This window comes from Mauremys mutica, chromosome 3 (assembly GCF_020497125.1).
Source record: "Mauremys mutica isolate MM-2020 ecotype Southern chromosome 3, ASM2049712v1, whole genome shotgun sequence".
NCBI lineage: Eukaryota > Metazoa > Chordata > Testudines > Geoemydidae > Mauremys > Mauremys mutica.
In genome coordinates this window covers 205,806,454-205,834,447 of record NC_059074.1, presented here as the reverse complement: position 1 = coordinate 205,834,447, position 27,994 = coordinate 205,806,454, and the positions used below count along the sequence as shown (strand labels likewise).

The window sequence follows — 27,994 nt, the reverse complement described above, 5'->3', positions numbered from 1 at the left end:
ATTTTTGACACTACAGTGAAGCATTTGGAATTGAAATAGTCCATAATGGTTCTTTTTTTTTCACTTTTCCATAACAACGTGAACACTAAATTATAGCTGTGCAATTATGTAAACAATGGAAATGCTTCCAGAATGAATACTTCATTTTAGATTTTCATTTTGTGTAATTGTTGAAAGGTTTGGAGCCATAATAAACCAAAATTATTTTACACATTTATCCTTCTAAAGGTCAATTATGAAAGAAGTAAAGAAACAACACTGTACAAAATGAGTAAACCAATTTCTATTGCCATCACCATATGTTTTTCTTATTGCTTGTGTTTTTCCAGTTACTGTGTACATAGCATTCAATTAAAGTGATTCATTTACTAGGCTGTAAGCTGCTGAATACAGTTTACATTTATAGAACCGTGCTTGGAAGGGAAGGAAACAACTTGCCTCTGTTTGAATTACCTGATTTTTGCAAGATCACTGATAAAGGACAGATGTTCTCACTTGGTTGCTTTCTCATAAACCTGAATCTTTTGATAAGCTGCAAACTACTGTATTACTACATAAAATCTAGCTTTTATCACTAGGTGTATAATGCAGAAAAGTGTGTTAATCAGGAAATTAGAGATACAATTTGACAAACTTTGTCATTAAACTTTGCATTTTTAAGGTTATAATATTAGTATTAATTTTAAGTAAAGCAGATGCCTTTTTCCTATTTTTTGCAGATTCTGATTTTATTTATATTGGTATAAAACAGGATTAATGTTAACCAAGTCAATAGAACCATTCTGGATTTACACTGGTATCACTGAGATCAGAATTTGGCTGTGGAAACTGACATAAAGTCAAAAACTGAGTGTAAACTGACTTTTACTCAATTGTACATAGATAACTTTGGTGCTAATAGCTGTGAGCCTGCCACATCACCCAGTAGCATGACATGTGTTGTAAAATTGCAAATCCTGAGTGTGAATAGTGAAAAAGAGAAGCTGAGGGTCACTCCACTGTAATAGCAGTCTTTTTCAAAACAGCTTTATAGACGTTTTCTGACTTCTTACTGCAGGGGAAAAAATCCTTTTTTTTTTTTTTTTTTTAATTTGTAAAAGGTACTTTACTATGTTTCTTCAGCAGCAAACATTATGGCATCTGTAACTAAATTCTTGCATTGTTTAGAAAAATGCAATGTAAAAACATCCGGTGCTAAAGTTGCATCATTTTGTTTTATATTGCAACTGTGTTCTCAGACCTACAGCTTTGTCTTCCATTTATATTAGTTTCTTCCTTTGCTTATTTACAAAGGGTGACGTAAAAAGGACCAAAGTTAAAGCTTCATAATCATGTGTACAGTGCTTTCTTAACTTAATCACCACCATGCTAGCAGTAGACGTTAGTAAAGGGTGATCCTCCTAAAGGTTCAGGTTCAGCTTGGATAAATACCCAAATGACTGGGTGTTTATTGAATCTTTGAAGCCTCCTCAGGAGGCTCACAGACCTTTCGTCCATACAAAGCCCTGCACCCAGTAGTTTCCACAGCCGACTTTTAAAGATTTCAAAACAAAAATTGAAGATTTGGTTTAATATCTAACTTGAACAGTTGGAATTAATGAAAGCAGGACAAAGTTAATGCAGTTGTTTGTGGTGTTCATCAAATCTGCTACATTCTGCCACCTTTTAAGCCAGGTTTGCATGCATTTTTTTTATTGTAGCATATGTCAGCAGAAGTGTACGCCCATCTGCTGCTGTATAGCTTGATGCCTGATATTCAGAGACAGAGCACAGTACAATACCTACCTCTGTAAGTAATTACAGGTGTGTTGTGAGGAGCCCAATGCATTAATCAGCCCCTTAATTATGAAAAAAGGGTGGATCTTTTGTTCTGCCATCAGAGCATGAGTTTACCACTCACTTTATGAGCTGCAGCATCCATCTGCTCAGTCTTTTAGAATGTTTGCACTGACTGATATTGACTTTAAAATGTATCAAAGGAAGTGATTAAAACTAGTTTAAACATTAACTTGAGTGGCATTGTGGTCATTCAGAGAGGTGAAAACACTGTCTTCTGCAATGCCAAAATTAAAAATTATCTCTTAATTTTATAACGGACAGGCTGGTTTACCATTTCACAGTATGCTAATATAAATATTTTAAAGGAGAAACAATAAATGGTTTTTGCTCAGACTTCTAGAACGTTTTGCAGAATACTGATTTAACTTAAAAGAATGATCTGTAAGTGGGAAAAAAGACTGAGTTTATGCTCTCTTTGCTTATTTATGATGTGTATGAAGAAGACTTGCTTTTTAATTTCCAGATCTCAGAAATGTCAAATCTGGTCTTCATTGTTCTTGAGGCTAACTGGAAGTTTCAGAATTAATGTAGATTGATAACTTTCTCAGATCTTAATCAAAAGGATGGAAATGTTGAATCCTTAATAAAGTGAGTTTTTCTCAGGTGTTTTTGTTTAAATAAGTGACATTTAAAAAAAAACAGTTTTAAACAGGATAAATAATTTTATTCAAACTATCAATCAAGTTTCACTTCCTTGATACCAGTGATGTCAAATTCTTGCTAGTTTTTAAGCTACTGATGGACTACTCTAAAATAGACAAATCTTTATTTCGAATTTAAAAATCAAGCAGGAAAAATATTTTGTGTTTTAAAATAAGTTCAGGCCTTCTTTAGTGCATTAAAAAAGTTGTGGGGAAAGGAGGGAGCCTAATCATTTTCTTGAGTAAGTTTTCTTTAATCTTTTAGTAGGAATGAAAATGGTTTTGAACTTCTATGGAAATCAACTACCTCATTCTTCTGAAAAAGTAATAATTGCAGTCAGGGTTTATGCAAACGTGTCTAATTTTGAACCCACTCAAGTTTTGTAGGTTTGGAACTTCAACTCAAACCTTGTTGGGATCATTTCTCGATAAGGACAGCCAGTGAAAAAATTGAGCAGAAGGAAAGGGAATGAAAAAATTCACTCCAAAAAGTGTGTGTGCATGCAATATGTATATGTGTGGCAGCAATGCTTTTTGATGGTGTACTACCCCTTAAACTTAATGCAGACTTTCCTTTAGCATATGAAATACCCGTATATACTCGTTCATAAGCCGAATTTGTTTTAGTAATAAAAGGAAGCACCAGAGAAAGGAGTTGGCTTATGAACGGGTATAGAGAGGGAGAGGTGGGACACAACCCCTCTCCCAACAGAGGGAGCAAGGAGAAGGCAGCACAGCCAGAAGGGAAGAGGTGGGGCCAGTGTCTCTCCCACCAGCCTCTGAAGCAGCTGCAGCTCTGGGACTGGCAGGCTGCAGCCGAGCTGCTCGGCACCACCCCCCAGAACAGGCTGTGGCCGCACCGCCCAGGCACCAGAGCATGCTGTGGCCGTGCCGCCCAGCCCGCTGGAACATGCTGTGACCGCGCTGCCCGGTCTGGCCCACAGGAGCAGGCTGCGGCCACGCTGCCCAGCCTGCTGGAGCAGCTCCAGGCAGGCCAGAGACATCCTCCCCAGATAAGGTGGGATGGGATGGGGAGAGTGTGGGGATCCCAGGCTAGGGGTAGAGTCATGTAGGGGGTGGTCACAGGGGTTATTCCCCTGACCCCCAGTTTCTCCTCCCCTCCCCCCCCAAAAAAAAATTTCCTCACCAGTTGCTGTCCAGGCCCGTCAGGGTAAGCAGCTGGCGCGCCGGGACACTTTGTTTACTTAGGTTTATCTTCGTGCCTGCAGGCACTCAAGGTAAACAAATCATTTCAGCCCGCCAGCGGCTTATCCTCATTACCTGGGAGCCTGAATTATAGGGTCGGCTTATGAACGGGTCATAAAAATTTTCCATTGTTACTTATCCATCTTGTGGGGGGTCGGCTTATAAACGAACCGGCTTATGATCGAGTATATATGGTAATTCATGAAAAAATGTTGTTTACCCCTATCTAGTTTATTATGATAACGGGTAGGTGTGATTTCTGGTAAAAGTTAAACAAAGATTTCTCAGTTACTCTCTTTTTCTCTTTGCTATGCCCAGCTACTTTTTGTTTGACATTTGTGTGTTCCTATGAAGCAGTCATACTAAAGTTTTAATAATGGCTATAGGTTATTGTCTTGAACTACTCAGAAACAAGGACAATAGCTAGTGTAATTTCATTAATGTTATATAGCTGTGGAAGCCTGAATAAAATTATTTTGTGGTCCATTTCTGATGGTATATCTGTTTATCATAAACTTACGAACTAGTTGAATGTTTTAGTACATCTAATAAACATAAAACACATCATCTTATAAATAGATGTTTCCTTTTCAATATGTTTCTAAATAAAGAAACCTATAATTTTTTCTCAAAGGGAGTAAGAATTGAAATTGTTACAAAAATTGGAAACCATTCCAGGAGGTGGGCGCCTCGAGGACAGAATAGTAAACAAGATCAATGTATTGGGGTGCTCCATTATATGTATATTTGTGTTTTATATTTCAAGTATTAACACTTAATTTCTGTTACCAGAAACATCATTATAAAATACAATGATAAATATTCTCAAATATTTTTTCTATAAAAATTGAGAGAAGTCTCCTTCTTTTCAGGATATTTTAAATACCGTCATAAAACACTGCCCATCTTGCTTTTTCTTCTTGGGTTTACCTGGTTTTACAATGCTGATAGGAGACTTCATCACAGCTGCAGCCAGAGTCCTTAGTACAGACATGTTGGAGGTGAGTATGACAATGCTCAACATCCAAGTTCCCAGGAGAGTGCACAGTCGCTAACAAGGTTCAGATTTCTCTACTCTAACAGGTGTTGACTCATTAGTGCAATGTGAAACTGGGCTCTCGGGGCAGATACCATGGCAGCTGATGTGTGAAATTGTAGGATAAGGTGACATACTAGTATTGCAAAGGTGTTTCATCAAAAGGCCAAAGTGTGAGAAATCATATCCTCACTAATATTGCAGCACATTTACACACTAAAAGCAAGACTTGGGTTTCAGAATCTCATTAGCTTTCTACAAGAAATGAATATTGAAAACACAAAGCTTTCTCATAACAAATGCAGATTTTCCTACGTTTTATAAGGGTTAATAGTAATGTGAACCAAATAAAATACAAAACTATTACTGGCAGGCTAAAATAAGTTTAAAGGTCTGACAAGCCTGCAAAAGCAGGAGAACTAGGGTATAAGAATGGGACATCAGAACAAGGATATTCTTTCTCTGTGTTTGTAACTAGTATAATTATTGATGTTCTTCTGCACAGTAACTTTAGATTGTTGTGTAGAGGTATGTTAGCTGCAATAGCTAGGCACAGAATATGAGTTGAAGAAGAAGAAAGATCACCTGCTCCTTTTTTCAGCAGAATTCAAATGGTGAAACATTTTGCTCCAACTGTCCAGAACATGAGTTTTTTGGGGTTATCCCTGGATTTACAACCATCAGTTTTAGTTCACTTTTTGTCAATTGTGTACAGAGTTATCACAAAAATTAACCAACCTGTTTATTGATCAAAAGCTTGCAGAGCTAGTAAGTACTGCAGAACACCATGTAAATATGTAAAAAAAAAAAAAATTCCTTCCTCTGACAAAACATCTATATGGCACAAACCATTTTATACTTGCTATGCAATATTTTTATTTGAAAGATTACAGAATTAATTAATATACTTACTGCACAAATATCCATTTGCCCTTAATGTTCTTGGGCAGTTTAATTAGAGTAAAGCTTTACATAATAAACATTTTGTGGTATACCTGGTCTATTTATATGGTCTACTCTAGTGTGTGCTCTATGCTCTCCTTCTAGTGTCATGCTGTCAATGTTACTGTAAATGCTGAATTTCCATTCAAGACCCATGCACACTTTTGTGTGTGGGGAGGTTGGTTGGTTTGGGTGATTGTTTTTTGCAGCCATAACTGTGACACTTTGATACTGCAATGATGGTGCTGAAAGCTCATACATGACGTTGGAGCCATTAGTATCGAGGAATCTCCGCATGGGTGCAGGAGTATATCAAACGCATATGGACTTTCTCGGTCAGGCCATAGATGGAAATATTAGATTAGAGAGCAAAATTAATACCTAAAATGTAGGCTGACATTTCCATGCTTGACCCTGACCTAAGAGCAATTTTTTTTAACCTGTACCAAGTTTGATTAAATTTGGTTCTGTAACACTGCAGTTCAAATGCAAAGAAAGTTTATCTAGAGAATATTTACATTAAATTATTTTGCATAAAAAACCCCATAACAAATAGAAGCCTTACTGTTTTGTACATTATTAAAATTGTTTTATAGTGTGTGTCTACACTACTGTACAAAATACATTAGACAAGTTCCCTGGACAGAAACACTGACAATCAAAGACATAGCAAAAATTGAAAATAAATAGAACAGAACAAGTGAGGATGGATGTGAAGAGACTGGAGAGCAGAAACAAGATAGGAAGGATTCCTAGAAGAAACTGATTTTAAGGAAGCACTTGGAGGAGGAAGGGAGAGGATGTATTTGTTAGGCAAGTCATTCCAAGCATGAGAGTGCAAAGCAGAGTGGAAAAATTAGGGGAGGATTTGGAGGACGCTAGGGAGTAGAGATGGGGTTTAGAAGGAAACTGGGAACAAGGTAGCACAGGCCCTTTCCAAGTAAAGTACTTACATTTGTAGTAGTGGAGTGCTTCATGGAGAATTTGATGTCATAGGTACATGAGAGTAACATAAATTAAGCACCTGAAGAGGGAGGAAAGCAGAGAGGTAGTAAGTGGGGAGTTGCCGGAGAAAAGAGAGGTTATAGTAAACAAAATAAGAGGTCCAAAGCACAGACTTCTTAATTAAGTTAGAGTTACGGCACTGAGATACCATGTTGATGAGAACTGCCTAAAAACCTAGAGTCAGATAGCTAGATTTAGAGATTGTAAATATGTATCAATTTATAGGTTGAGTTCAAATTATAAACATCAGTAACTACCAACATATATGCTAAATGTATCAGATAACTAGGTTAAGGGAAACATTTAGTAAATAATTATTTTTCCTTATCCTAGATAGGTATAAAGAGTGAATATTTAACACAAAATTTCAAAGACAAATATTTAAAGATAAATGTGATATGTCTCTCTGTTTACTTGGGCATTCCAAGTATATCAACAGGTTTCTAATTTTTTATTGTATAGTCACTTTTTAGCATCTAGTGCATGGGAGTCTAATTTTCAAACATTGGATCAAAATTCTACAATTAGATCCTCAAATCTGCACATAGGCACATAAAATAGACATTTATATGTCTAACTGTGTGCTTAAGCTTCCAAATACGGGATTTGGACAGCCTATTTAGGCATTTATGTATGAAAATTAGGTTCCCCAAATCTTAGAACTGATCTAAAATAAGATATTTATGTTAATATCCATTTTTAAAAGGTGAGGCTTATGTTTTGGAGTTAATGGAGTAAAACTAAATGGAGTATTTTATTTGTAATGCATGCAGCATAATAATGTATGCACAAATTGTTATTGATATGATACTGCATGAAAGTGTCTAACATTTTGAACACTTCCACATCACTTGGTTGAGATAAATAATTAAAGCTAGCAAAGATTTAAATGCCTCTATCATCGGTCCACCAAGCACAGCGCACATCTTGTAGTTTCCGATTATAGTAGAACCTCAGAGTTACGAACACCTCAGGAATGGAGGTTGTTCATAACTCTGAAATGTTCATAACTCTGAACAAAACATTCTGGTTGCTCTTTCAAAAGTGTACAACTGAACATTGACTTTGTACAGCTTTGAACCTTTACTATGCAGAATAAAAATGCTGCTTTTTCTTGATTTGTTTAATAGTTTACGTTTAACACAGTACTGTAATGTATTTGTTTGGGGTCTTTTTGGTCTCTGTTGCTGCCTCATTGTGTACTTCCAGTTCCAAATGAGGTGTGTGGTTGTTGACTGGTCAGTTTGTAACTCTGGTGTTCATAACTCTGAGGTTCTACTGTATTACATGTATATTTGACTCGATTCTAAGTAGCACGGATAACCACAGAACTGTGATGCTACAGAATTATCCAGAAGAGTTGGTAATAAAGCATTGTACATGAACAACAGATGAGGATCAATGAAAATTTAACCCTGAGGTGGGATGTAATGGCCTAATTTCCAAAAGTGGTCAATGTGGTCAGTCAGAGAGCTAGATCCTACAGAAGCAGTTTCTTGCCTCTTCTTTCCAAACTACTGACCCTAAAGACCATCTGAAAATGGAAATAGGAGGAAACAATGGGAGGAGCAGTATGTATCATAATAAAACCAAAACTTTCTGCTGAGTATGCAAAGGTAATGCCTGATTACTACTGAGGGTATATTTTAACATATTGTACAAATTCAGGGAAAAAAGAGCAGAAGAGAAATGTGATCAAGTACAAAGAACTTTGAGTCTCTTTGATAATGTTACACAGTATCACCATTCTTTAAAATGTCCTTTTTATAGCTTATTGGAAAAAATAACATATATTATGTTTGCATTTTTTCCTTTAGGCCCCTCGCTCAGAAGCTCATACCATTCTTGGTTCTCTTGTTTGCTTTCCAAATATCTACCAAGAAATCCCTCTATTACAACCCATCCCTGAAGCTGATGAAATCATCACAGGAGCTGCAGATGTTAAAGTAAAGTAAAATTATATTAGTAAATCCTTATTTAATCTAGTGAAGTTTTACATTTGGTTAAATAATTTGATTATTTTGTATCATGCATTAAATAAATGATCATATATTAATTGATAAGTGATACTTCCTTAATTTTACAGACCATTTTTAGCACTGAACTAAAAATATAGTGTAAATGTTTCGACTTGTGAAGTAAATTTTTTAATTTAAAGGAGAGAGAACTAGCTAAAATCCGGTGCTGTTCATTTCTGTCAGTCAAATCGTTTAAATCTCAAATTATAAAAAAGCTATTTTTATTATGATGTAATGAATCTGTTTCATAGATATATGTACATCATTGACAGACTGGGCTATGCACAGAGACGTATATTTATTTTCCATATTATATTAAAATATGAAACAATGTACATTTACCGGAGAGAGAAATCAGTTTTGCTCTGATGTGTGTCCGCCCCCTCCCAGACCTAGGCCTGAACTCAGGCTTAGTGAATCCCAGCAATTTTCTAGGCACCTAAAGGTTAGACGTGGAGACACTCAACATTACCACACCTACACCTACATTTCTTTGTGAATCTATCCCATAAATCCCTAGTTAGGCTATTAAAAGTTACTTTGACTTTTCAGACATGCTGAGCGCTCCCAGTGAGACCAATGGGTGCTCTGCAATTCTGAAAATCAACCCACGTCAGTTTGGATGCTGACATTTTAATGTAGGTACTTAGTCATCCACCCAATTTTATAAATGTTGGCTGTAACCAGGATGGCTCTCACTTTTATCAAAATATGATATGAAACAAATATCCCTTAGAAAGAGTGTACTGAGACTACCAAATTTATTTCACTTGTGACCCAGTCCGAATTAGATATCTAACACACTTGAATTAATAGAGAAGTAATCTGTGGAAAAAAGTGTTTATTCTAATTAATTTTTATTGTTTTAGTGTTACCTCATAAATATTCTATTGAAGAATGCCACAGATGAGCCCAGTGAAGCTGCAAGGTAAAATCCTGAATGAAAGAGAAAATACTGTGGAGTCTTAAGAGGCAAATTGAAACAGAAATAAGTTGGTATGGAGGCCATTCAACTTGAACAGTATCAAAAATAATAGGTTGGATGACAGTGTTTTGGGAGATATTTGAAACTGAGTGTGTTGTAAAGTTTTTTTTTAAATGGATTGGACTGAAATTTCTTGTAAAAGAATATTATATTCTTGTGGGTGCTTTTTATTACTATTATTTCATCTACCTATAACAAGTAACTATGTCCATGGTTCCCTTTTTTAACTTTTGTTTTGTAGCACAGACAGCGGGGCCAAATTTTGCTCTCAGTCACAGTGTAAGGAAGACCAGAATTTGGACTGTTAACCCACATACATACCTTGAAGCCTTGTCTTTTTGATTTTGTACTTATTCATAGATTCCAAGGCCAGAAGGGACCATTTTGATCATCTGGTCTGACCTCCTGTATAACACAGGCCATATAACTTCCCCAAAATAATTCCTAGAGCATATCAGAAAAACATCCAATCTTGATTTTGAAATTGTCACTGATGGAGAATCCCCCACGACACTTGGTAAATTGTTCCAATGATTTAGTATTCTCACTGATAAAAAATGTACACCTTATTTCCACTCTGAATGTGTCTAGCTTCAACTTTCAGTTGGATTAAATTTTGTTCTGTATTAGATTTATAAGTCCATTATTACATATTTGTTCTGCATATAGATACATATAGACTGTAATCAAGTCACCCCTTAACCTTCCTGTTAAGCTAAATAAATTGAGTCTATCACTATAACTCATGTTTTCAAATCCTTACTAAAAAAAGAAACCTTATATTTAAAATAAAACCAAAAAGTTTCTTTTTAGCCTTTATTTTCCCCTTTCAAATATTAGTTTTAATAAAATCTGTCTTACGCATTTTCTTACTAAAAAGGTTAATCTGATAGACAAAGCACATCATCCTGAGTAATGTAAAAAGCAGGTAAACAGTATGGTGTCCACTCTTAAGACATTTTCAGCGTGGTTTACTGGATGTCAAATGTATTTACATGTGTCCTGACAACTTTGAAGGATAAAAGGCAGGGGTAATCAATTATTTTTTGTCAAGGTTCAAATTTCTTGGTCAAGGTATATTCAAGGTCCAGACTCCAGAGAAAATAATACAATAATAATAAGTAAATAAGATTTTGCAGTCTGTTTGAAAGTGTCCGACAGTCTGGATTTGGCCCATGATCCACCTATTGACTACCCATGATAAAAGTGTAGTTGTAACTGTTTCAGTCGTCGGTTATTAGAGAGACAAGATGGGCGACCGTTCAGGGTAAAGTGGCCTGTTAATATCCCTCCAGTCATAGGGGGTAAAGGAAGGGGGCAGGGAAGGCAGTTGGTGGAGGGTGGTGTTAGCTGCTTTGTTTCCCCCCTATGACTGGAGGGGTGTTCATGGGCCACTTCACCTTGAATGGGCCATTGAAATACACCTCTACCCCGATATAACACGACCCAATATAACACGAATTTGAATATAACGCAGTAAAGCAGTGCTCCGGAGGGGCAGGCTGCGCACTCCGGTGGATCAAAGCAAATTCGATATAACGCGGTTTCACCTATAATATGGTAAGATTTTTTTGACTCCCGAGGACAGCGTTCTATAGGGATAGAGGTGTATGTGCTAACTACTTATGGTAAACAATCTGTGTCACTTTGTATTTAGCTGTGATACTGAATACCTGTCCCAGCCCTGAAGAAGAGCTCTGTGTAAGCTTAAAAGCTTGTGTCTCTCACCAACAGAAGTTGGTCCAACAAAAGATGTTACCTCACTCACTTTGTCTCTCTAATATCCTGGGACCAACATGGTTACAGCAATATTGCATACTGCTTTGAAGGAGGCATTTGAATCCATCAGATCTATCTCTAGGTATTCAAAATCTGCATATTTTTAACATGCTATTAGTTACATGCAACATTTAATTAAAAGTCAGAAAATACATGGAGTAGATCATAGCTATAAACAAGAGCTTGCCATCTATTTTGGGAGAAGGTTCTTTTAAGGATTCTAAATTAAAAGAAATGCTAAACTTTACATTTAAACGATCAAGACTGTGATACCAGACAAAGAAAGAAGTTAAAAAAAAATTCCTGTCAGTGCTTTTCTTTGCCACTGACTTCAACGAGAGCTTTAGCCTTTACTTCAGTGGCAGCAGGATCTGACCTAATATATTTTAGTGCAATATACAGTTCTTTTACAAATAATTTTTGTAATCACAAGTAAGGCCCAATCTTGCAAGCATGAACACATTACATCCTTGATGATTTTTCCTAAGAAAGCGAGGTTGAAGATGGGGTGATAGATGGAAAGGTCTTTCTCACTCAGTGTTGTGTTTTTCAAGAACGAGCAGACTAAAGCTTTTTCAGGTAAATTGGCAGGGTTGCTTATCTGAAGGGGAGGCTTAGTCACTAAGATGAATAAAAAGATGTTTTCCATTAATGAAGACATCCTTTTAGGGGTTGATTTTTTTTAAACAAGTGAGTCATATGACATGATATTATATAGTGAACACCGATCTATTTATATTGTGAAAGAGAAGTGCATGTGTCTCATCTAGGAATTGTTTATTTTGTTAATGTATTACTAGAGTTTTATTGGAAGATTCTTTACGGGAGGAATATTTTCATTATTAGTGAGAACATTTTATTCTTTGATGGCTTTCCGCAGCCAGGAAGCTTATGGATCAGTTTTGTAGACAATGGCTTATATATTCCTACAGGCTTCCAAAGGTTACTATTGCACAGTCAGATGGGTTGGCAGGAAAGTTGGGAAAAATAGCAACCAACTTGATTTTAAAAATAAAACAAAACTCCAAGCCAACTCAAAGGTTCAGTACTTGGCAATTTTAAAATAGCACAACACAACTCTTAATACTTTAGGAGAGTTTAGAAAGTTGTGGATAAAAGTCTAACAGCATCTAACAAGCTTCCTGAACCAAAGACGGTTAATCCTGGGGTAGTTACAGAAGAGCTATATTTCAGGAGGCTAGAACTAGAGGAAGGCTACAACAAGAATGCCAAACAGTTATCTCCGTTGTAAATGAGAGTGACTGTAAGGTTTCAAACATAAAGTGGCTGTCAACTTGCTGAAGTAAGAGCAATACCTCCTTCACCAAGGTGTTACATCTTAGTGACCCGTGAAGTCCATTCTTACAGGAGGAACAGAAGACATGCAAACAAAACCAAGTACATTGTCTCTCTGTCTCTCGGGGACATTTAGAATGCTACTGATCATGCTTGTGAGCTGATGGAAGTAAAGTATGCCCACTCAGGGTATATCCAGACTACCCACCGGATCGGTGTGTAGCGATCGATTTATAGGGGATTGATATATCGCATCTCGTCTAGACGCGATATATTGATCCCTGAACACGCTCCCATTGACTCCGGAACTCCACCAGAGCGAGTGGCAGTAGCGGAGTCGACGGGGGAGCCGTGGCCGTCGATCCCGCGCCATGAGGACGGGAGGTAAGTCGAAATAAGATATGTAGACTGCATATCTTACATCGACCCCCTCTCCCGCCCCCCCCCCCCAGTGTAGACCAGGTGTCAGTCTCTGGTGGTGAAAAATACCAGGAGCAGCAAGCACAGGTTCCAGGAAGGGGAGACACCTCATGGTTGTATGGGCTATTGCAGAAGAATGGTTTTGAGTACTGAATAGACAGCTAAAGTTAAATTAACAGAGAAGAAGTGACCACGTGGTCTGAAAGCCACCAAGGTTCAGAGACAGTAGTTAACAAATGATTGCTAAGAAACAGAACAGTTCTCCCATCTGTTGGAGGGGCTTATGGTTGTCTAGCCTGATCTCCATCCTAAATATCGGTTAGTTTGTTTGGATTTGGGTTTGTTTTCTTTTCTTTTATTCTTTCATTAATTTGTGGTTGATGTTTTTGGCTGATATTGTTTTATTTACAGTTGATTATTTTTTAATGGGAAGATGCAGTAGCCATTGGAGTCCTGCCTTGTGACAGGAGTATAGCCTTTTGTAACAAAACTGACTCGTGTTATGTGGCTGGGGACAGGAAACAGAGACCAGTCTGTTATCAACACTTCTGTGTGCACTGCACCTTTATTACACCATCTGTCGTTTATAAAATAATAGAAAATCTATAAGGGCTTTTTGGCAGGAAGGGAATTTTCCTACCCGCCCATATGCATTAGAAGTTTCGCGAACGCCTCTATTGCTTGCAAAAATCATCCCTGAATGTTTAAGGAGCCTTCTTTCTTTGTTCCCTGCTCCCAAAATCATTGGTTGTGCCAAGAGGTAGGAAAGAGAGATGTGGCTTGATGGGCCCTTTCTCCTCTTTTCCCTGGCTGAAAGGGAAACTTAGGGCTGGTTTTTAGAAGCGCTCAGCATTCCCTAATTCTGCTTCCTTTAAAGTTAGTCCTGTTTACTTCAGTGGGGAGCAGAGTTAGGCCACTTCTGAGTACTTTTAAAAAATCACACCCTCAGGGTACAGACAGCCTGAACACGGTTTTAAAATGTATCCCAGGTTGGTTGACATTCGGTCAATGTCAAACTCTCTCTTTGATTCTGTTGCTTTCTGTAATTAGCCATAAAATATGTCAGTAAAAAGGATCTGTACTGTGTCATTGAGAAATCATCATGAAATCTTCCAAAATATATTTTTCAGAAAGAGAGAAATGTTAAGGAAGGGAGGATATTCTTTTTAAGCTTATAACTAAATAATTGTTTCCCTTTCTTTTTAAAAGGTGTATAGCTGTTTGCTGCCTTGGAGTTTGGATATGTGAAGAACTAGTACAGTGCACAAACCATCCTCAAGTGAAGGATGCAATAAATGTTATAGGTGTAACACTAAAGGTATTAGTATGAATTGTGTTTGTGTGATTAACAAAGGGAACATTTGTATGAACAAGGTATTCTAGATACTTGAAATATTCATCAAGCATATGTTTAAAGTTAAGCATGTACTTAAATACTTTTCTGACTTAGGATCAAGATGTGTCCCAGTTGTATATCCTGATTATTTGGTTCTTTATGCTTACAACGTTATCTGTCTGCAAGTTTGTTTTTTAAATGCTATGGGGATTATCAGGAATTTGCTGACCATGGAACTGCTCAATGAATTTATTTTTTGCTTGATTGAAATTTTCTTCAGGATCTTCCACATGTTCTCCGGCTGCTCCACAGACTTAGTGAACCTGGCTTGTCTTTCACTCAATGACTATCTAAAATATCACTGTTAGTACAGGCACCGACTTTCCAAAGTACTGTACTCTAGGGCATCTAATTGGAGTACCAATGACCAGAGTGCTGGATCAGCCACAGTTTCCTACCATTCTGTCACAGGTTGCTTGATGCTGTCTTTAATAAAGGTTGAGATGGAATGAATGAAACAGTTTTACTTTAATGTATTAGCAGGGGAATGAAAGAATCATGAAAAGATTCTTCTTTTTGTGTGGTACAGCTGCTTTCTGGATACAGCCTCTTCAGCTGTATTGAAGACTCATAGTGGCAAAGGAATAGAGTTTTGTTATGGGCTGATAAGTTCCTGCAGCTGTATAAATACTGTCTTAGACAAGGCATTCATTTGAAAATAAATTTTGATGAGAAGTAGGAGACACTTGCCTAGAGATGGTGTTAATTGACTTTTCTGTCATATCAAATGATTGGTAATTTGGTAGATGCAGGGGAGTGACAGATATTCATTGTATCAAATTTTGGTGCAGTTATTGGAAAGTTATATTTTCTTTTGGCTTATGGAGAACAGAATGAACTGCAGTTCTTTTGAAATAGTAAATATTTTAATTTAGTAAATATTCTTAATAATTTTTCAAAATCTTATAGGTAAGGCTCAGCCATCTAAGGAAGAAGTGGAAGAAATATCTTCTATTTTTAATCTTCAAATAATTCACTCATTTTTATTCAACTAGTGATCATTTTTTAAATAATCACAGTATGATCATCTTTGTTAGCATGTGCCTTTAATTTTCATAAACATATGTGTGTTGGAAATTTCATTTTGTGCATAGAGATATATTGGTCAAACAACAGAAACTTGAAAGCTTTACACAAATATTGGCATGATTTAAGAGGCCCTACTTGTGAAAAACTCAGAAAGAGCTTGAAAAGATCATGTAAAAAATTAACCTGTCATAAGCAGGAAATGGTTATACTACATAAGTAATTATAATTATTCATAATAATTAGTTATACTATACTAAATAATGGAGATTATAGGTGGTAAAGGTAGCAATGCCTTTAGTTAAGGTTGCCTGACACTTTCCATTATAAGACCCTGTTTTTAGTTGCTTATAACTTTAACCATTTGGGCTGAAATATTCCATGCCGGGTACCTGCCTCAGGCTGGTTTATTTTTATTTCTTTATTTTATTTATTTTTTGAAAGTTTCAGCTAAAATGGTTCAGCTGTTTCTGAGAATGAGGTTAGAGAAAAATGTTCTTTTTCCCATATTAAAAACAATTATTAACAGTGTCATTGAGAAGCTCAGCAGCTCTAGTATCTCCATGCTATAGAAAAGAGACTAGAAATTTGGCTACTGGCATTGACCTGGTGCCAGGGATGTGCCTTTTGCCTTTTCTGTAAAAATTCACCCTAATTTGGCTACTTTCTGAGCCTTTGAAATGATCTTGTTTGCACATGTTCAGTAGAAACCTGTTAGTTTGGCAGCTAAATTCTTTGAAGAGTCCATCTGCACTGAGCATGCTCCATCGCTCCTACATACCAACCAGACTACTCATGCACCATTCTCACAGAGTGAGTGAGTAGGATCTTGTGGAAAAATAGTATGTGGATCATATATTTAAAGACTGCATCATATCATAATGCATATACAAAAGGTGTCCACATTAAGGTTGCATAGGTAATCCTAATTATGGCATTTCCTAACTTTGAGTGTTTGACTTTACAATCTTAACTACTACTTCAAGGGCTCTGCATATTCCCACTTATGGGTTTTGTGCCACCTAGTTGTGCCTAATGGTAGAACCTTCTCTAAGCAGTGTCCATTAGCATGCTCACACGCCCTCTCCTACCCATTTCCACCCCCCCAGTGTCTCCAAACATTCTGATGGCGAGGCTATATAAGGGGTCACAAGGTCCTCTACCACCTTAGTTCCTTCCAACTGCTTGCCTAGACGCAACTGAACCACTCCGGTCCATTCGGATCCAGGGATGGTAGGGGACATATGTCTCCGTTGTGAATTGTTAGTTGTTTAGTATTGTAATTTGTGTTAAGTATAGATTGGTAGTTAGTAGCCCAGTTCCAGGTTATGGCAGAACCAAAGAAGAAAAAGAAGCTGGGATAGTTCAAGAGGTGTGCTTTGTACTCTGCTGTCTTCTTGGTATCAGATGATCACATTAGGTGCCTCAGGTGCTTGGGAGAGCATAACTCACTTTCTGGGTGTTCCATGTGCTGGACTTTTATACCCAGAGCTCACAGGGAGGGGCAGAATTGGTTGCAGGTGCTTCTCCATAAGGAGGCCCTGGAGGCTTAACCTTTTGGATCCAGGCAGTCCTCAGATCCAAGGTATATTTTGACAGAGTACCCAAATCAAAGCGAGTTCTGGGCTCAGCTTCTGGATCCAAGAAGGTGGATTTGAGTATTTCATTGGATCCTGTGTTGTCCAAGTCTCTGGCTCTGGCTGTAACCCCTACTCCAGTACCAGGTTCATCTTCGGTTCCAAAGTAGACTTATACTTTGGTAGCTGATGCGCACTGTATAGCTTCCAAGCATTCCTTGGATCTGAGTGAGAAACAGAGGGTCTCGAAAAAGAGACAGGTTTTGACCATTCTGAGATCTGCATCTTCTTCACCTGAGCAATGGAGAATAATAGAGGAGTTTGTCAGTCTATCTCCTGATCTGTCTAAACATCCTCCTCCAAACAGCTTTCTCTCTACAAAGAACTTTCTCTCCATTTGTTTCTGTCCTCTGGGTCTGTTGTCTCTGGTGCATTCCATAGTTGATCCAGGCTGGATCTGTATCTAGAGGAGAATAGAGAAATAATAGAGACCTGTTTCCTCCTGATTTGTCCCTCTTTTTAGTGGTCCTCTTTCAGGTATGTTCCCATATCCAGTTGCCAGGAAGACTGGCATTTCTGGCCTCCATGACCTCATTGGCAGCCACCACAGGAACTTTTCAGTTGTCCTCCTTATGGATGGAGAGGTGATGTTTCATCTGTAAAGGATTTGGTGGGGGAGAAATCCTTGCATCTGATTCCACTATATCCATCTGCACTCAAACAGTGGTCCCTGATACTCTGTCTAAAGAAGATGATGAGGAGATTGCTCCTTTTTTAAAATTGGAGCATGCTGGCACTGACTATGATCCTGATTTGTCACCATGTGAGCATGCAGAAATGACTTTTGCCTCTTTCCCCTTCTGAGGACATGCTGAAATTTCATGATTTAGTGGATCACACGGTGTAAACTTTGCATTTAACTTTAGTGCCTGTGCAGGAGACATCCTACCTGGTGTTTACATTTTTGGGGATACCTCCAAGAATAGGATGTCGTTACCAATCCTTGACAGTTTGCTGCAGCCTGCTAACGCTGCTTGGTCCTCTCCTGCCTCTTGCCAACCTAGTCCAAGAAAACAGACAAATTATATCAGCAGTGGGATTTGCATATTTGCATTCACACTTTGTACCTACTGCACTGGTGGTGACTGCTGCCAGTAATAGATTGAGGTTTGGACCCGTATAGGCAGAGAAGGGAAGAAGATTGTTCTCCTTAGAGAATCAATGTTCTCTTGTTCCTCTCTTGGTAATAAGGTGGCAAATTACCAAGCTGTCATAGCTCGCTAACAGTTCCACCTGTGGGAAAAGAAGGCACTGTTTGTGCAGGATTTTCCAAATGACAAAAAGAGATTGGGAAATGCAATCCTAATGGAGGGTCAAAATGTAGCAAAGCACTCTCTCAAGACTTCATTTGATGCTTCAGACTCTTCTGCTGGATCACTGACTTCTGCAGTTACTTAGAAGAGACATGTTTGGCTTCATTCCTCTTCTCTGACTTGTCATATTACAATTAAAGTGGAGGATCTCCCCTTCAGAGGAAATGGTCTTTTCTGTGAAAAGACGGATGAGTTGCCGGAGAAGCTGAAGAAGACAAGATCTTTGTGCTTTATTACTTCTACTAGGAGACTTTCTATTTTTTATTTCCATTATCAGAGACTGTATTATCCACAGTTATCTTCAGCTTATTTCTTATCAAATCAAAGACATCTACAACAGCACCAGCAGTCTATGTATTTACAGAGTCAGCATAAGAAAAGGTCTTTTAAATCGAGGCCTAACTCTAAGCAATCTGCTACCTTTCTGTCATCTTCGTCTCATGCTAGGCCTCAAATTTGATATGAGGATTGAGAGTCTAGAATCAATGAGTGAGGGACCCTTCCCTACCTGTGTTTGGAGACGTGCTAGTCCATTTTATCATCAGATGCAGGCATATTACATCTGACAAATAGAGAAGGACTATGCCATTCAGTTCAGGAAACTACCCCTTTCAATTTCCCTTGCCCGTCTCTTTTTAGAGAACCTTCTCACAAGGCTAGTCTACTTTTCAGACATACAGAAATTTCTTCTCATGGGGGCTGTTAATGAGGTATGAGAGCACCTCCAAGATCTGGGGTTTTATTCAAGGTACTTTCTGGTGCTGAAAAATGATGGGGGGGGGGGAGGGTTCATTCCATTTTAGATTTAAGAAACCTAAACAAGTATATTTTGAAGTGTTGGTTTCATATGTTAACTCTGGCCTCCAGAATCCCTTTGCTTTCAATTATGGATTGGGTTTGTGACTCTTAATTTAAAGGGCACATTTTCATTGACACGGTCATTGAAAGTACCTTCATTTTGTGGTGGTGGGACACCATTTCCAGTATAAAGGGCTGTTGTTTGACCTCTCTACAGCACCAAGAGTTCTTACAAAGTGCTTCTCTGTCATGGAGGCTCAGTTGAGAAAGTGGGGTATTTTTGTTTACCCTATTCTGATGATTGTCTGTTAAAGGCTGTTTGTGATGATTTATTAAGCCCCATTGCTATTTTCCAGAACTGGGATTTCTCCTGAATGTCAGAAAAAGTCAAGTCCTTGTCCAACTCAGAACATTTTATTCATAGTATCAGAGGGGTAGCCGTGTTAGTCTGGATCTGTAAAAGCAGCAAAGAGTCCTGTGGCACCTTATAGACTAACAGACGTTTTGGAGCATGAGCTTTCGTGGGTGAATACCCACTTCGTTGGATGCATGTAGTGGAAATTTAATTTAATGTAATTTCCACTACGTCCATCCGATGAAGTGGGTATTCACCCACGAAAGCTCATGCTCCAAAACGTCTGTTAGTCTATAAGGTGCCACAGGACTCTTTGCTGATTTTATTCATAGGCTCCATATAGGACTTGTTAGCAGGGAAAGCCTTTTTACTAGAGGACAGATTTTCAAAAATAGCTCAATATGTTATATACATTCAAATATGTCAAAATCAGAAAGTAACCTTCTTTGTGGGTCTTATGGCAGCTACGACATATGTGACTCCGTTTGCAGAACTCACAATGAGGCCAATGCAGCTTTGGCTGTCTCAAGTCTACAGACCAAATCTGAACAATCTCCAGATGTTAGTCAGCATGCCTCTAAACATTCTGGAATTATTGATGTGATGGTCAGTCAGAGAAAACGTTCTCAGGGGTGTCCAGTTCAATCCCCCTTCACTTTCAGTGAAGGTAACTTGAGATGTGTCAAACTGTGGTTGGGGTACGGCAACATCTGAGTCATCCTATAGTTCAGGGTCCTTGACTTTTCAGGAGAGAGCTTTGCACATCAGTGTGTTCTCAATTTATTTAGGACTCTGTTCTCTCTTCCAGGTTATTTTCAGTACTGCTTATCAAACTACAAGTGGCAATATGCAGAGCCATTCAAAAAAAGAAATGAAGATTGATTACCGTACTTGTAACCGAAGTTCTTCAAGAGGGCTCTGCATATTCACACTTCCCACCCATCTTCTCCTTTTTTTCTGAGTTATTTTCGTTCTGTTCCTCTGGGTTGGTGAAAGGAACTGAGTTGGTAGAGGGCACTCCGCCGTATATAGTCTCACCTTCAGAACATTCAGTGGCACTAGGGAGTGGGCTAGGAGGGAGCACATGAGCGCTTTAATAGACACCGCTTGGAGAAGGTTCTCTTGTTAAGCACCACTAGGCAGCACAAAATCCAAAAGCCATCTTGAAGAACTCCAGTTGCAAGTAACCTTCATTTTCCTTTAATGTAGTTTTTGTGGCTGTAGTGCCATTTAAAATAGTAGAAACTCTGACATTACTGTTTATTATATGTGAACATTTTTTTTCTGGCATGATACTTCGTTTAATTTTATTTTTTCTCTTACAGTTTTCTAATAAACTGGTAGCTCAGATAGCCTGTGATGTTCTTCAACTGCTAGTTTCTTATTGGGAAAAGCTTCAGAAGTATGAATCCTCTCTATCCAGGAAAATTACTGAAGTATGTCTTATCTCTTCAAATACTCATGGGAATTGAAAATAACACATCTGATGTTCTGTGTTGATGGTTCATAGAATTGAAAAAGCTTCAAAGTTAAGAGAATGTCCAACTGATGCTATTTTTCACAGTTGAAAGAATTGTTGCTTACCATAAAGTTACAATCTTAGAACTCTAACTTTCTTTGCTTCCTTCTGCAATCATTATTAGGAGAGTTCTTTGCTATAGTTTGCTGGTGCCAGTGTGATTTTTTCCAATTTGCTCTAATTTATTTCTAGAATCTGCTAACAATGTGGAACTCTGTTTGATTCAGATGCTATATATAAAAATGGCTGCTAACAGCTCTTTATAGTCTTCATCCAAAGCCTATTGAAGGTCAATGGTTCAGGCCTTCTGTTTATTAAAGATACAAAATGTCTTTTTGTAATTTTGTTTGCCTGTGGGTTTGGTTTTTGTGCAGATTCTCGTGGCCACCATTGCATTTCTTTTGCCAAGTGCTGAATACTCCTCTGTAGAAACAGATAAAAAGGTATGTGGCATAAAACACAAACTCCGTCATTGTTTTTGCACATATTAAATGAAATTGTTTAGTCCTAAATCTTATTTTAAAATATTAAGCTAATATTTAAACATTTTTATGAATATGATGAGTATTGCTTATGTATTCTTTTGCATGTTTCTGTTTAGTTTATAGTTTCTTTATTACTTTGCTTGTTGGATTGGTGCATGGCACTACCAATGAAAACCTTACTAGAGCCAGTATCTACTGTTCTGGAAGATCAACATTCCTCTGAAGCTCCCTTACTGGATTACATATATAGGGTGAGTATGAAGAATTATTTCAGTATGAATTGTTTTTTAACAAAGTTTTTAAAAGTGTAAAGATCACTGAAGCACAGAAGCATTATGGAGGTATAACTGATGATTCCATCATTTGAATTACATTGAAGTTTTTCAGTTACTGTTGTTTAAATCCATGGGTTAGTTATGAAAACAAATTAAAATTTCACCCCTAACATTTAGGAGGTTGATTTGATTTTCTGGAAAGTTGCAAGTAAGTCTGCTCAGTAGCTTTGTAGCTTAAAGGAGTTAAAATGGCTCCTTTTTGAAATTTCAGGGCTGGTTTGTAGTTTTTGGGGGATCATGTAGACTTGCAAATTATTATTTAAATGCTTCAGTCATTGGGTGGATAAATAACTAAACAAAATAGCATGTATAGGTTAGTTAAAATAATTAAAAGGACAGCATATTCTGAGCATTGCTTGTCATGACTCTTTCGATTACATTATCAATACCAATTTAAAAAAAAAGTCATTTGATGCCAAAATCTGAAATGTTACACACACACAAACTCTGGAGTGTAAAATTTTGAATGTTGGCAGTTTTGAGAGAAAAAAGAAAGTGCCTTGGCCAACAGATCTTAAAACACTACAGAAGCAGAGTCCTGGCTCCCAAGGAGCTTAGGAGTCCTACCAGGGGACGTACCTACAGTAACTCCCCACTTAACGTCCTCTCGCTTAACGTTGTTTCGATGTTATGTCCCTGCTCCATTACAGAACATGCTCATTTAAAGTTGTGCAATGCTCCCCTATAATGTCGTTTGGCCTTCTGCTTTGTCCATGGCTGGCAGGCCCCTATCAGCTCCCCTATGCCCCCCCCCCGACCCCCACCCACCGCCTCCCACCCGCCGGCAGACCCCGCGGATCAGCACCTTCCCTCTGCTCCCCCCACCTCCTCCCTGCAGCCATCAGCTGTCTTGTGGCGTTCAGGAGGCTGGGAGGAGGAGTGAGGATGCAGCGCACAGCCTCCCCACTCCTTCCCCTGCCTCCTGAATGCTGCAAACCAGCTGATTGCCGCAGGCTGGAGGCGGGGGAGGCTGCGCGCCGCATCCTCGCTCCTCTCCCTAGCCTCCTGAATGCCACAAACCAGCTGATCGCCGTGGGCAGGAGGCAGGGGAGTGAGGGGGCAGGAGCAAGGATGTGGCATGTGGAGTAAAGGGGGAGGAGGTGGGGGGGAGAAGAGGAGAATCAATGGTGGGGGCTTGGGGAAAGGGGTGGAGTGGATGGGCCGAGGGTTGAGCCCCTTGCCCCCGGCAAAGTCTGTGCCTGTGCTTGCAAGAACAGCAAGAGGAGCAGCCGGACTATCCATCCTCTTCCACTCTCTGACTCCACCACCTCAACCAAGCTTCATGCTCAGCAGTGATGATTGTAGTATTAAATTGCTTGTTTAAAATTGTTTACAATGTATATAATGCCTTTTGTCTGGCAAAAAAAAAAAATTCCCAGGAACCTAACCCCCACAATTTACATTAATTCTTATGGGGAAATTGGGTTTGCTTAACATCGTTTTGCTTAAAGTCACATTTTTCAGGAACATGACTGCAATGTTACGTGAAGAGTTACTGTTTTCTAATGGCATGACTAGTAAACTTCACAAAGAAAGGAGTTCCCGTCTTGAGGACCTTAGGAGATCCATGGCAATGTTATTTCTTTCTTGCACATGTGTTTGAGGACAGCTGGATCTGGATGAAAACTATATGCACCTCCTGCTGTCAGAGTTGTGACTGTTGAATGAGGTCCCCTTAGAGGAGCTCTGTAGAATAACACACTATAAATACTGAAGGCCAACACTGAGGAGATAGCGACAAAGAGTCCTGTCTTTGTCACTTTTTACAGATGCAGACTAACACAACTACCCCTCTGATACTGAGGAGATAGACATCTACAGTTGTGTAAAGCCAGTTTCAACTTTGTGGCCATTTCCTAGTGGACAAGCACCCATTCAAAATAAAGAGCAGTCTCCATGACTGCTCGTCCTAAGACACTTGTAGAACTTATTCATTTAATGCAAATGCCCATAATAATCAAATGAAGACAAGAAATATAGTACAACTATGTCTAATTAGCAAAATTTTCCATAAGTAAGTTAAACATGTTTTATGAAACATCAGTACATCTTTCAAGTAATCAAAATAATCTAGTTTATAATTGATGTAATACACTTTTGAATATGTCTGCATATGCCTGAGGGATAATATTCTATAATGACATTCCAATTTATAACAATATACCACAATTGATCTTGTCCTAATTGTGAAATTGTACTTATCAAGCATGAAGTCAGTCTTGCTTTAAAATATGCATAAACACATTTTCCGAATATAAAAATAGCATGTTGATACTGCTTTTATTTAAAATCAAGATCTGTGATGATAAATAGTTTTGTTTTCATGGCTAATATAGTAGTTTACTGATAAAAAGATAATTTGATAAGAAAAAGCATTTTCTTTCATTCTTAAAGAATTGGTGAGAATTTAACAATAGACATTATTATTATATCAATAATATATCATATTTATTAATAATAATAATTTGCATTGTACTACCCCAGAGGAGCCCCAGTCTTTGACCAGGGACCCATTGTGCTACGTGCTGTATGAACACCCAAAAATGATGGTCCATGCCCCACAGAACTTATAATCTAAGTATAAGACAAGAGAGAACAGGTGAATTCAAGAGACAGATTGGGAGAGCGCCAGGAAACAAAGAGACAATACTGGGCAGCATTCTCAGCACACCAGATTTATATGTGTTGTCAAGTTTTTAGTAGACATCACAGCAAAGGACAGGGTGACCAGACAGCAAGTGTGAAAAATCAGGACGGGGTGGGAGGTAATAGGAGCATATAAGAAAAAGACACAAAAATTGAGACTGTCCCTATAAAATCAGGCCATCTCGTCACCCTAGCAAAGGAGAGTTTTATGAAGAGGTAATGCAAATGTTTGTGAAGGGCAGCATGGGACAGAAACCCAAAGATGCTTGTTTGAAAATTTAGCAAGTGGATGATAAAGGCTGGTGGCATTGTCATAGTGGAGGCAGGAGTTAACCTCTTGATAGTTTGAGAGGTGATAGGTAGGATAAGGATAAGCCATGAAGGACCTCAAAAGGGATGACAAGTAGGATAGTAATGGAGAAGCAAAAGCCAGTGGAGAGATGCAAAGAGAAGGGTGACTTAGTCAAAGCAATGAGATGCGACAATAGTCTTTGCAGCAATTATATGAATTGATGCAAGCAGGGAGAAATGTAATTTGTCAAGGCCAGAAGGGAGAATGTTGTAAATGGAGGTTGTTGGGCTAGTCAAGATACAAAGTGAGGGCCTGGACTAGGGTTTCATTTTAGCAAAGCGATGTAGGAAGAAGCAGCAAGATTTAGGGTATGTCTACACAGCCGACATTAAAGCTCATGGCTGGGTAGTTGCGGCTCCAGCGCTGGGAGAGAGCTCACCTAGTGCTGTAATAAAACCACCTCCGTGAGGGGAATAGCTCCTGTCTACACTGCCACACCCCTGAGCGAAGAATGTTTCAGCACTGTAAGTGGCAGTGTAGACAAGGCCTTAGACATATGCTACAGTGTGTCAGAATGTAACAGCATAGGATCTCATCACGGTATGTCACTTGACTTGATATGTTTTTTTCTACAATTTATTTCTAATACAATTTTCATCTCTTTTCTTCTTACAGGTGTTGCATTGTTGTGTTTATGGCTCAAGCACATATACGCAGCAAAGCCATTACATACTGAGCCTTGCAGATCTCTCATCTAATGACTATGATCCATTTTTGCCATTGGGAAATGTCAAGAATTCTGAGCCAGCACACTCCCATTCCACCCCAGATTTGGGAAATCTACTCACTGTTGTTGAGGGTAAGTAACTCCAAAGAAAATAACTTGAAGATTGCTAGGATTTCAACATTAACAATATGAGGATTTAATAACCTGCTAAGTGGCATTTCTTAGTTGAAAAACATGCTTGCACAGGTAACTCTGAATAATTCTACAGGTATTTTACAGGAAAGCCATGTGGTTCAACACATTCATAGTCTGGAGTTCACTTATGTTAAGTGTATTCACTATATTAGGAGAATACCAGTGAGGGACCAGAAAATTTCACACACCTCTTGATGCTTACTAAAATGTGTCAAAGCCGGCATTTCTTTGTAGATAAGATAGCAGCCTTGATAAATTATGGCTGCAAATATGTCAAAAGAAAACATAAAGACATCTTCAATATGACTCCAAATGATAAATGTTTACCTCAAGAGCCCTCTTTTAGAAGGGAAAACCATCAACTAGTTAACCACATAAGGAAGTTGATATACTGTTTTGAAAAGAGAGAGGGCTGGGAACTCCTAACACATCTGAGCTAGAATGGCAAGAGAGTATATTTTTGTCCCAGTTAAGAAGTCTAATTGAAATTCTCATTTGAAGTCTAGGTGGATAATAGTATTGAGGTAAAGTATATAGAAAGCATACTCACAATTAACATTTTTTATGTTAATTTTAGTTGTTTAGTGATGTATGACAGAGAAGAAGACCTTATCTATTGATTCAAATTTAATTTGCATAAAAATTCTGAGGTTAGATTGAATTCAAATCCTCAGATCAGAGTTTGTTCTGGGTTCTGATGCACAACAGTTTGGGGATAGATTCAAGTCAGCTCTATTTCTGCTGCTTGTCAGAGCATCATGAAAACTTCCCAAAGTCATTAATAGACTGCAGATATATGGTATGGAATTCTTAGGATCTCACAACCTCACAAGATCATTGTAAAAAGGCACAACTGGTAATCCAGTCAATGGAATTTACCGGTAATTCCTTGTGTAATAATAGAGTATTAATACTCACTGTCAGTGGTTCAACTACTAGGATGAACAAAGAAAAAAAATGTCACTTCTCCCATGTGCCTTTTCTATAGTGAGAAAGTCATAGATATGATGGCATTGGACAATCACTTTTTCTTGTGGCTACGTATACAGAATTAAAACTGACTGAATAAAATTAATTCCAAATCAAATCCTTTTGAGAACTGTGTGGCTAGTCCACTGTGTACCATGTTTGTGGGAAGCTAAACAAGTACAGCATCATCAGTGATCTGATGTTAATGGAATAATATGAAAACTCTCCAAACAGTAGTGGCTCTTCACTTTTTACTAAAAATGACTTTAACTTTGTAAATATTGGTTTTAAGGAGAGTCTCATTAGGAACGTTTGAGAGCAGAACTTGGACCTTATCTGATTTATTGAAAACCAAAACATGTCATCCATAGACGCCAGCAAGCTCAATGGTATAAAATTCTAGTAAAGAACTATAAACATGCAGCATTTCTTGGGGATTGTTGCAAGAAAAACTCCTGTGATTGTAATACCTAAAATGGCCAAATAAACATTTTGTAGATGAGAGAGAGAGAGTCATCTCTCTCACAATATTTTATAGTGAATTTTAGTTCTATGTATGTCACATCATTTGATTCAACCATTTAAAAAAAATCAACTGCTACAAGGATGTATTAACTAAGGGAAAACATCTATTTATGTATTTTGGTCAATATCATTAATTCAAGCATTAGATTAAGAATAACTTCCAGAGTTCAATATTGTTCTAAAAACTTTACATAAATCATTTCACAGAAATATTTTTTACACAGGATTCAGAAACACAGATGCAGTATAAGGATGTGCAAAATAATTCTAGACCAGGGATAGGCAACCTATGGCATGCGTGCCGAAGGTGGCGCACAAGCTGATTTTCAGTGGCACTGCCTGGATCCTGGCCACCGGTCTGGGGGACTCTGCATTTTAATTAAATTTTAAATGAAGCTTCTTAAACCTTTTAAAAACCTTATTTACTTTACATACAACAATAGTTTAGTTATATATTATAGACTTATAGAAAGAGACCTAAAACATTAAAATGTGTTACTGGCACGCAAAACCTTAAATTAGAGTGAATAAATGAAGACTCGGCACACCACTTCTGAAAGGTTGTCGACCCCTGTGCTAGACTTTCTATGCCACTTTGAAATACAGTTC

General features: G+C 38.1%; 1 protein-coding gene across 2 annotated transcripts in view; it reads left to right on the top strand.

The window, feature by feature from the left end:
* Positions 1-27,994, top strand: part of RALGAPA2 (Ral GTPase activating protein catalytic subunit alpha 2) — a 311,093-nt gene that overhangs the window by 138,802 nt on the left and 144,297 nt on the right. For both annotated transcript variants that reach the window (XM_045011212.1, XM_045011213.1), the window contains exons 24-31: positions 4,559-4,687; positions 8,487-8,615; positions 9,557-9,615; positions 14,377-14,485; positions 21,018-21,128; positions 21,586-21,654; positions 21,813-21,947; positions 25,645-25,828. In XM_045011212.1, coding sequence (XP_044867147.1) covers positions 4,559-4,687; positions 8,487-8,615; positions 9,557-9,615; positions 14,377-14,485; positions 21,018-21,128; positions 21,586-21,654; positions 21,813-21,947; positions 25,645-25,828 — 925 coding nt within the window. The remainder of the gene's footprint in view (positions 1-4,558; positions 4,688-8,486; positions 8,616-9,556; positions 9,616-14,376; positions 14,486-21,017; positions 21,129-21,585; positions 21,655-21,812; positions 21,948-25,644; positions 25,829-27,994) is intronic.